The 10932-nt window shown below is 42.6% G+C and overlaps 1 protein-coding gene across 1 annotated transcript in view; it reads right to left on the minus strand.

Annotated features, from left to right (window-relative positions):
• Positions 1–4313: 4313 nt before the first annotated feature.
• Positions 4314–10932, minus strand: part of LOC110325000 (serine protease inhibitor A3B-like) — a 15234-nt gene continuing 8615 nt past the window's right edge. Inside the window, exon 4 of the mRNA XM_021202780.1 lies at positions 4314–4514. Coding sequence (XP_021058439.1) covers positions 4314–4514 — 201 coding nt within the window. The remainder of the gene's footprint in view (positions 4515–10932) is intronic.

Here is a 10932-nt window from a genome sequence, read left to right on the forward strand (position 1 = left end):
ATGAACTAACCAGTACCCCCCAGAGCTCGTGTCTCTAACTGCATATGTAGCAGAAAATGGTCTAGTCAGCCATCATTGGGAAGAGAGGCTCCTTGTTCTTGTGAAGATTATATGTCCCAGTACAGGGGAATGCCAGGGCCAGGAGCTGGGAGTGTGTGGGTTGAGGAGCAGGGCGGTGGGGGGAGAGTATAGGAGACTTTCGGGATAGCATTTGAAATATAAATGAAGACAATATCTAATAAAAAAAAGTAAAAACAAAAACAAACAAAAACAAAAAAACTGTAGCCTAACAGTGGAGGATTAAGTCATGTGGCCTTTGTTCTATCTTAGCAGGAACTGTGAGGTTCTTGCCTTTTAGCCTGCTAGTCAGATATATAGTAAAAATGACCTGGCTGAATAAGCACAGAGAGAAGTCTGTGAGCCAGGTTTCTGTCCCCAATCATCTTGCTATCATTTTAAGTGCATTGCATCATGCAATGTACATGTACATATATCACTTCATGTTTCAGGAAAGCCAGAAATAAAAAGAAAACCCAACTGACCAAAGAGAAAAAACAACAAAACAATTAATTTCCCCTCTTCCCCACCATACAGACTCAGGTAACGAAAAGGCAAATATTTTGAACTCCTTGGCATGGTGGCATTTAGCTCTGGGAGCTCACAATATTGTGCAGACCTTGATACTGAAGGGAGCTGGGGTTGGGTAGGGTTCAAAGCATGGGCCTGTCCTCAAGCAACAAAAACCTTCTCACTTTCTGTGAGAGACAGCAAAGTCAAACTATTTGCCAAGGTCAAGAGTACAACTGTCACTAATTATGTCATGATCCTTATAAGCTGGGTTTTCCTTTTGGGGAGAACACTGGAATTTGAACTCAAAACCTGGTAGATAGAAAACACCCTAGCACTGAGTCATCCTTGAGCAGGTGTGTAATGTGTGTCTGTGTGTTGGAATGTGTGTGTGTGCATGCACACATGTGCACAGCCCTCTTCTTATATTTTCGTTTTGCCGCAGCGCCTCACTAGGTTGCCCTACTGACCTTAAACTCCCTGTCAGATATTTCCTCCTTGGCCCCACAAGGTGGAATGTTCCAAAGGATACTAAAATGTGCTTCTATTTCTCCTCACTGGGAAAGGACAAAGCCAGGGAAGTGGCAAGGAGGGACTGCAGCTGGCCAAGTCCTCCTCAGCAGGCCTGGGGGTGACAGAGAGAAGCTCTGCTCCCCACTCCCACAGACTCTGGGTGGAGCCCGATGTCCCCTACTCCATACTTCACAAAATTCCCCTGAAGTTGGGCCTTTCCTCTGCTGTCCAGCCCTTTTACATCCTTAAAGCTCAGAGAACCTCCCCTCAGGATTCACATTTCATTTCTGCATGGGTCTTGTATTGTCACCTTACCTATCCACCTGCAACATGATTTTTCCAGTGTCTAGTTTCAAGTTATGTTAGTCACTGCTCAACAGAATGCACACCCACTGATAAGTCACCCCTGCTCCTAGCTCCTGACAACCATTAGAACACCCTTTACTTTCATGAATCCCCCTGTTGTGGATATAACACGACTACGGGTCACATGACACAGGCCCTACTGGGTCGGACTTCTTTCCCTGTGAGCATATTGGAAGGCTCACACACAGGGCAGCAGGAAATTGCACCTCCCTCATTTCTCTAAAGTAGTGATCATGTTTGGCCTGATCAAGCTCTGCTCATCCATGCATCTGTTGGGGGAACCCTTGAATCACAAGCCCTTTGCTGACTATGAAGAAGCATGGTGTACACTGGCTGCAGTGCCTGCCATGTCCTTGCTTCCTGTTCCTCTGAGTACCTGCCTACAGTGTGATTGCTGCATCCACCTCTCCCAAGATGCTGAGCCATTCTCCATTCCTACTGCTGCACAGGAAGGCTTGGAAGTCTAGCCCTCCTAGGCTGCACCAATCACACAATCATCTGGAAAGACAGTGCACTGCAAAGGGCTTGAATTGTGAATTTGTTTCCTGATGCGGCTGAGGAGATCACAGAAGTACGAGTATGGAAGAAGGGCCAGTGGCTCCATGGGTCTCATCATTCCAGTCACTGCTGTTCCCCTCGCTCCTGATGTGCTCCATGGTAGAGATCCTCTTACTATTAATGTCTGGGTTTGACAACATGGAATGTACCTCTGCTGTGTACTTTGCTCAGAATCACGAGATAATCAGTTGTCATATTATACCTGGTGAGCCTTCTGACAGAAGCAAGGATGGAAGGAGAAGGCACATGGTGTTTGTGAGAACCACACATTAACCTATTACACAGCTACTTCCGTTGATAACTCTATTGCACACTGGGCCTCTCCCTTTAGAGGGCTCGACACCTAGACTATATGTAATTGCAGGGACTGAGAAGCCTAGTTCCCCGGGCATGGAGAGAAATAAACTCTGATATCTGGGTTCTAGACTCCAGTAAGAGGTAGACTCAGAACTTGACCACAAGTTTCAGATCCAGGCCATGGGCAGATGAGGCATATTCAACACCAGTCTCCTTAGATAGCCGGGATGAAGTCAGAACGGATGGAGGGACACAGCTGGGTCAGGTCACTACTCATGGAGTGGATGTGGTGTCCAGCTCAGTGCCTTTGCTCACACTTAGGAACATTGTCATTGTGGGGGCATGTAGCTGCTATCAATGAATGGGTCCCTTCTTCTCTCATCCCATGGTCCTATGTGTAATATCTCAGTGCTCACTGGAGAAGGAAATCTTGTGTATGTGACTCTCTGCTGACTACATGTCCACCTGTCACTGTGTGTTCTAAGGAGCCTTGAGGCTCAGGAGTGTCTCAGCCTGGATGGACAGCTTTTGCTCTGCCTGCAGGCCTCTGACTGTGTTTCCAGGATCACAGGATTCTCCATGGCCACCCAGCCCTCCACACGGATGCACCTTGGCCTCCTCTCCTCTTCTATCTAATTACTAACCTGGCTTAGCCCCTGAGCTGAATCACACCCTCTTCTCTCCAAATATCCCTGACGTTTGCAGAAGCTGCCCTCAAGGACAATCCCCACCACCCTGGCCCTGCCCATTTCTCTGCACTGTAGCCACTCGTGGCTACACATCCAAGACAGGAGCAGCGAATGACCCTTGACCCCTGCAAAGCTCACTGTAGACCTGAGGGTTTGAGGGATCGTACTGGGCCAGGCTCTTTGCCATTTAGTGTCTGCTATGCTCTTTTGCTAAACCACCATCACCTCAGAATCAGAAATGGCTTTATTATTCTTTGCCATGCACAAAATTTTCTTCCAGGTGATCAGGCCACCTCCTCTTTCTCCTCCTCTCTTCCTCCCAGTCCTCTGACCCCAGCACACAGCTCCCCTCTTGTTCCCAGGTATCTTTGGGGGCTCTCTGTGAAGCACCCAGAGTCTTGTTTTATCATCCACCTGCCCACTAACTACTATTGTGACACCTCAGGACCAGACTCTCTGCTTGGTGAAGGTTGTCCCTGTGGCATCAGGGAACTTGGAAACCATAGTGTCTAATTATGTGTCATGGGGAAAAGACTAGGTTTTCATGTTCATCAGTTTCCTCATCCATAAAGGGAGCTGAGGGAACACTGCCTGGACACTTTCTTTGCAGGTATACGTTTATTGATCGCTTGCTCCTCCCTTTCATTTTGGGTGATGAAGGTGGGGGTGTCCAGCTGTCCTGTGAGGTTGGTCAGCTGGACACTGAGAGAAAGCCTACTTCTCTGCTCTGAGTAGGAGTGTCAGGAGGAGAGGAGCTGGTGTGAGCAACAGGCCCCAGACAGCTGTCGGAGGGAGGACTCCAACTGTGTGGACACAGTCAGGAGACCCTGCAAGGGTCAGTGGGTGGTACAGACTATAGTAGGGAAAGGATGAGGCAGAAACTGGGCACCAAGTATTTTAGATGCTACAAATAGACAGGGTAGAATGTGCCTGTCTTGTGCCTTGTCCTGTTGTCCATATGGGTTGGCCTGTAAGTTTGCATAGTTCCGCCAAGGCTGCAGAAGTGGAAAGCAGACATGATCAGAGCGTATCTGAGGATCAGGCCAACTTGCTGGGCCCAGGCTTTTGGTAGAGGTAAAGGGGACTAAACAAGAGACCAGAAGAAAGGCAGAGTTAAGGCTCAGGAAGATGAGCTCGTGTTGCCAAGAGGACTGGGAGCCTGACTTAGAACATCCACAGGCTCATGTGATGTGTGACTAGTAAATTTAGTCAAGGTCACTGTTTAAATACAAGCATGCCTCTGTCTATCAGAGAATGGAAGCCAAAAAGCTCATAGAGACTCAGTCTGTTAACTTGGAAAAAAACCCCACCACTTGGGAAGTTCTAGTTTTCTAAAGGGTTGATAACCTTGCCCATAAATAAGATAAACTCAGAACTTGGTACTATAAGAATGTACAGGAATTTCCCCTCAAAACTAACAATCGTAGGTTTAATTTTTGCAGACAGGAAGTCGTATTTAAACATCGTGTCGGCATCTGCTTCTGTGCCTGGCTCAGTCATATTCAGGATAGCAGTGTGGACTATCTGTGGGGAGAGAAACACATCACTCACTGAAGACCAGAGAGGTCAGGAGAGAAGCCTGGAGCAAGCACTGAGTGCTGGGCTGATCTGCTGGTCAATTTCTCTGTCCTTCCATGACCTCTAACCCTGGTGTTTCCAAGTCTCTGCTCAGAGTGTGAGATGAAACATGTCCTCAGTCTGCTCAGTGTCGCAATCTGGGCTGCCCTCAGATCACTACAACAGGAGGACAAGGGTAGGCAAAGTCATGCCTTTCCCCACAGGCGGCCTCCCAACAGGCCCACAGGAACAGCCAGTGTGCTGGCAGACAGTGCAGGTTTCTGCTGAGGTTTGGTCTTTTGCTATCTATTATAATGCAAAGTGTGGGCCCCCAGGACCAGGTCATTGCAGAGAAGAGAGAGTCTACAAGTAGACTAATTGAACCTGTCCTCAAGTTATNTNTGATAGGTAAAGATGCCAACAGTCAATAGCAGAGGAGAAGAGACATAAATGGGGTTTAGGCTCTTGGATTTAGGTTCAAGAAGAACCACATGGAAGAAGAATGTGCGGGAGGAGGAAGGAGAAGCCAGCATGGGTTCAGAATCAAGAGAATGTGGCACTGAGGGCTGTCAACTGGAGTTAAGAGCAACCCAGATGGCAACGTAGTAAGTAATAACTCAGCATATCAATAGGAAAATAGGTTCTAATAGCATTGAGGCTTGACCTCTGCCCAGCTTTGTCTTGTTTAAGGCTTATGTAAATATTAAGGTTGTGTATGACTTTCACTTAGGAACCTATATAGCTGAGGCTGGGTGGAACCTCTGGTCATGATTCAATAATTTCTACAACATATTGGCACCTCACCATCTGGCAAAAACTCACTTAAAAATTAATTTGTGATTCTCCAATGGAAAACACATGCTGTCCCTTTTCGATTAGGAGGCAGAGGGGATTGGTTTCATAGCAAAGTCAAGTGGTTTCTCTCCCAAGCAGCACAGGTTTGGGACTAGGACAATATGTGTGCTAAACTGGTGCACACAGTTCTGCGATTCATGGCATAAGCCTGGGCACAGCTGTGCCACTCGGCAGACCCAGACAGTGTGCTGGGTACAGGCTCAGACTCCAGCCTGAGGTTCTCTCCAGTGCTTCTAAAGTGCCTCTGAGATGCCAGGAGCACTCGGTTGGCACTGAAGCAGGTGATCAGAGGGCAGAGACAAGACTACACACCTCCTACAATCAAAAACAAACCAAAAACAGAAAAAAAGAAGAAGAAAGTGTATAGAGAATGAATGGAAATGTAAGATGTCAATGCTATCAGAAGCTTCTGGGTTCTTAGAAAGTGGGCTCCACGGGAACACTGGGACTGCCTAGCCTAGCATGACACATAGGTGGGCCTGAAAGTAGGCTTATACAGTAAGTAGAAGGAAATTTAACTGAAGTAAAATATGGGAAAGTATATTAATTCAATTTCTATAAAGAGATAGTAATCCTCAACGAAGGGAGAGATAACAAATTGCTATACATGTTTTAAGGAAAGAAGGGAGAAATTAATTGAAATGGGTGGATGAATCCAGGCCTTTGATCCCAATGTTTAGGAGACAAAGGATGGACACAGATAGAAAGAAACCATATCTTACTAAATACTACTACTACTACTAATAATAATAATAGTTTTAAATTGTTTTAATTGTCAAAGTGAAGGTTTCTATAACTTTGGTTGTAATAATGGTATTACAAATCCTCTGTGCGAGAGGTCAAGTAGAGCAGACCTAAATAAAAAGGAGCTAAATTGAGTCAATCTATACTTTTGATGACTTTATGTTGCTGGACCAAGCAGAGAGGCTCTGTATTTGTGTTATAGGAAATGAAAAGAAAAAGAAAAATATAAGGATAAGATTTGATAGGGGAAGAGTCTCTGAGTAACGTGGCTTCAGACAGGAAGCAAAAAATCAAGAAGACCAAACAGGTGACATGATTTGCTAATCCCTCTACATGGGAACAGCATATGCATGAATGAAGGTTTATTATGACTTGGTTATTAATTAAACTAACTCATAAAGGGACAGTTGTCTTCCACCTGCTCAAACAAGAAGCAAAATTTCATCCTTAACTGATCTCTGCATCTTGCACATTCCATACAAATGTCTTTCTAGAATAAATATTGGTTGTAAGGTTCATATATTACAGAATGAAATACCAAGTGGGCGGGCCTGACAAGATCCACCCTCAGGGATGCTGAAGTGACCTGCTGTTCCAGCTCCCTGCCTGACCTTCCTCAACTGATGCTGTTCCAGAGACTGGCTTTGAGAACAGCTTCAGAAAGGGTTGCTTGTCCCTGATGACCTCAGGTCATCCAGCCTTTCAGACGGTTTCATTCAGGAATTCACGTAAGCTATGAACTTTCTCAGCACATAAAGACTAGACAACCAAGAATGACAGCTGGCTTTATTTCGACTTAACCATTTTTCAGTTTCCTTTTGGGTTAGGAATTTTTCCCCCAACTCAGAAGGAAGCAGATATAAAAAAGATTGTCTTACCAATCCCTTCAGTTAAGGTGTGCGGATTGGTTATTGCATGAAGTATAGATATGTTGTCATTTTAAAGGAAAATTTGCAAATAATTACAGTTTTAGACAGGGAGGAAACTTAATGGAGAGCATAGACTCAGGAATTTCTACCTTTCCTTTCCTCTACTCTATTCTTCTGTCTTAGGTAAAGGAAAGGAGAATGAAAAGAAAAATGGGAGATACTGTAATATTATAAGAAATTAGGTAAATGGGGTTGGATTACTAAATTACTTTTAAACAAAGCATTTTATAGCCAAGATCTTACATTGATAGAAATCTTTATATTTTGGTGCAGAATTGAAGTTAACTTTCTTATATTGGTACAGAATTTGTATATTGAGTGAGGTTTAAGTATTTCATTGGTATAAATCTTTGTCTATTGATACAATATTTAAAATTAATTTTGGTACTCTTATGGCATTGTGCCTATACACCCCATTTAAAACTACAAGTTTAATCCTAGTCCTGTAAATAGGTGTTCATACAAACTTTTTAAAATAATTAAGGAATGTAAGTTAAGAATCAGATAGTCAAAACCATGGTCATATTAGATTCTAATTTTGTTAATCACAATAAAATGTTTCAAAATTATTTAAATAGTAAATAGCTAAAATAATGTTTTATAATTTAGTTATGCTATATATAGATAGATGGTCTTCAAGAGCATTAGAGATCCACAGAATATGGCATTAGTTGTTATATTATTATTAAAATATCTTTTTCCATTTCATTATTTTATTAGATATTTTCTTCATTTACATTTCAAATACTATTCTGAAAACCCCCTATAGCCTCTCCCTGCCCTGCTCTCCAACCCACCCACTCCCACCTCATGACCATGGCATTCCCCTGTACTGGGACATGTGATCTTCACAAGACCAAGGGCCTCTCCTCCCATTGATGGCTGCCTAGGCCATCTTCTGCTACATATGCAACTAGAGACACAGTTCTGGGGGTTACTGGTTAGTTCATATTGTTGATCCTCCTATAGGGTTGCAGACCCTTTCAGCTCCTTGAGTATTTTCTCTAGCTCCTTCTTTAGAGGCCCTGTGTTTCCACCCAATAAATGACTGTGAACATCCACTTCTGTATTTGCCATGCACAGGCATAGCCTCACAAGAGAGAGCTATATCAGAGTCCTGTCAGCAAAATCTTCCTGGCATATGCAACAGTGTCCGAGTTTGGTAGTTGTATATGGGATTGATCCCCGGGTGGGGTGGTCTCTGCATGGTCTTTCTTCCATCTCAGCTCTGAACTCTGTCTCTGTAGCTCCTTCCATGGGTATTTTGCTCCCCATTATAAGAAGGAACGAAGTATCCACACTTTGGTCTTCCTTCTTCTTGCGCTTCATGTGTTTTACAAAATGCATCTTGAGTATTCTAAGTTTCTGGGTTAATATCCACATATCAGTGAGTGCATATCATGTGTTTTCTTTTGTGATGAATATCCTTCAGATCCATCCATTTGTCTAAGAATTTCATGAATTCATTGTTTTTAATAGCTGAGTAGTACTCCATTGTGTAAATGTACCACATTTTCTGTATCCATTCCTCTGTTGAGGGACATCTGGGTNCNTTCCAGCTTCTGGNTNTTATAAATANGGCNGCTANNAACATAGTGGAGCANNTGTCCTTATTNCNAGTTGGAACATCTTCTGGGTATATGCCCAGGAGAGGTATTGCTGGATCTTCCGGTAGTACTATGTCCAATTTTCTGAGGAACCGCCAGAATGATTTCCAGAGTGTTTGTACCAACTTGCAATCCCACCAACAATGGAGGAGTGTTCCTCTTTCTCGAGATCCTTGCCAGCATCTGCTATCACCTGAATTTTTTACCTTAGCCGTTCTGACTGGTGTGAGGAGGAATATCAGGGTTATTTTGATTTGCATTTCCCTGAGGGCTAAGGATGTTGAACATTTTTTCAGGTGTTTCTCAGCCATTCAGTATTCCTCAGTTGAGAATTCTTTGTTTAGTTCTGTACCCCATTTTTAATAGGGTTATTTGATTTTCTGGAGTCCAGCTTCTTTACTTCTTTGTATAGGTTGGATATTAGTCCTCTATCTGATTTAGGATTGGTAAAGATCCTCTCCCAATCCATTGGTGAACTTTTTTTTTATTGTCAGTGTCTTTTGCCTTACAGAAGCTTTGCAGTTTTATGAGGTCCCATTTGTCAATTCTCAATCTTACAGGACAAGCCATTGCTGTTCTGTTCGGGAATTTTTCCCCTGTGCTCATATCTTCGAGGCTTTCCCCCACTTTCTCCTCTATAAGTTTCAGAGTCTCTGGTTTTATGTGAAGTTTCTTGATCCACTTAGACTTGAGTTTTGTACAAGGAGATAAGAATAGATCAATACACATTCTTGTACATGCTAACCGCCAGTTGAGCCAGCACTATTTGTTGAAAATGCTGTCTTTTTTCCACTGGATGGTTTTAGCTCCCCTGTCAAAGATCAAGTGACCATAGGTGTGTGGGTTCATTTCTGGGTCTTCAATTCTATATCATTGATTTACCTATCTGCCATTGTATGAGTACCATGCAGTTTTTATCACAATTTAACTGTAGTAAAGCTTGAGGTCATGCATGGTGATTCCACCAGAGGTTCTTTTATTGTTGAGAATAGTTTGGTATCCTAGTTTTTTTTGTTATTCCAGATGAATTTGCAAATTGCCCTTTCTAACTCAGTGAAGAGTTGAGTTGGAATTTTGATGAGGATTGCATTGAATCTGTAGATTGCTTTCANCAAGATAGCCATTTTGACTATGTTAATCCTGCCAATCCATGAGCATGGGTGATCTTTCCGTCTTCTGAGATCTTCTTCGATTTCTTTCTTCAGAAAGAAAGTTTGAAGTTCTTATCATACAGATTTTTTACTTCCTTAGTTAGAGTCACACCAAGGTATTTTATATTATTTGTGATAATTGTAAAGGGTGTTGTTTCCCTAATTTCTTTCTAAGCTTGTTTATCCTTTGTGTAAAGAAAGGCCACTGATTTGTTTGAGTTAATTTAATATCCGGCTACTGCACTGAAGCTGTTTATCAGGTTTAGGAGTTCCCTGGTGGAATTTTTAAGGTAACTTATATATACTATCATATCATCTGCAAATAGTGATATTTTCACTTCTTCGTTTCAAATTTGTATCCCCTTGATCTCCTTTTGTTGTCGAATTGCTCTGGCAATTCAAGTATACTGACTTCAAGTATACTGAATAGGTAGGGAGAAAGTGGAGAGCCTTATCTAGTCCCTGATTTTAGGTGGGATTGTTTCCAGCTTCTCTCCATTTTCTTTGATGTTGGCTACTGGTTTGCAGTATATTGCTTTTATTATGTTTAGGTATGGGCCTTAAATTCCTGATCTTTCCAAGACTTTTATCATGAAGGGGTGTTGGATTTTGTCAAATGCTTTCTCAGCATCTAACGAGATGCTTATGTGGTTTTTGGCTTTGAGTTTGTTTATATAGTGGATTATGTTGATGGATTTCTGTATATTAAACCATCCCTGCATCCCTGGAATGAATTCTACTTGATCATAATGGATGATCATTTTGATGTGTTCTTGGATTCGGTTTGCAAGGATTTTATTGAGTATTTTTGCATTGATATTCATAAGAGAAATTGGTCTGAAGTTCTCTTTCTTTTGGGGTCTTTATGTGGTTTAGGTATCAGAGTAATTATGGCTTCATAGAATGAATAGGGTAGATTACCTTCTGTTTCTATTTTGTGGAACAGTTTGAGGAGAATTGGAATTATGTCTTCTTTGAAGGTCTGATAGAACTCTGCACTAAACCCCTCTGGTACTGGGCTTTTATTGGTTGGGAGACTATTAATGGCTACTTTTATTTCTTTTGGGGATATGGGGCTGTTTAGATCATTAATCTGATC

The sequence above is a fragment of the Mus pahari genome, chromosome 7 (assembly GCF_900095145.1).
Source record: "Mus pahari chromosome 7, PAHARI_EIJ_v1.1, whole genome shotgun sequence".
Classification (NCBI taxonomy): domain Eukaryota; kingdom Metazoa; phylum Chordata; class Mammalia; order Rodentia; family Muridae; genus Mus; species Mus pahari.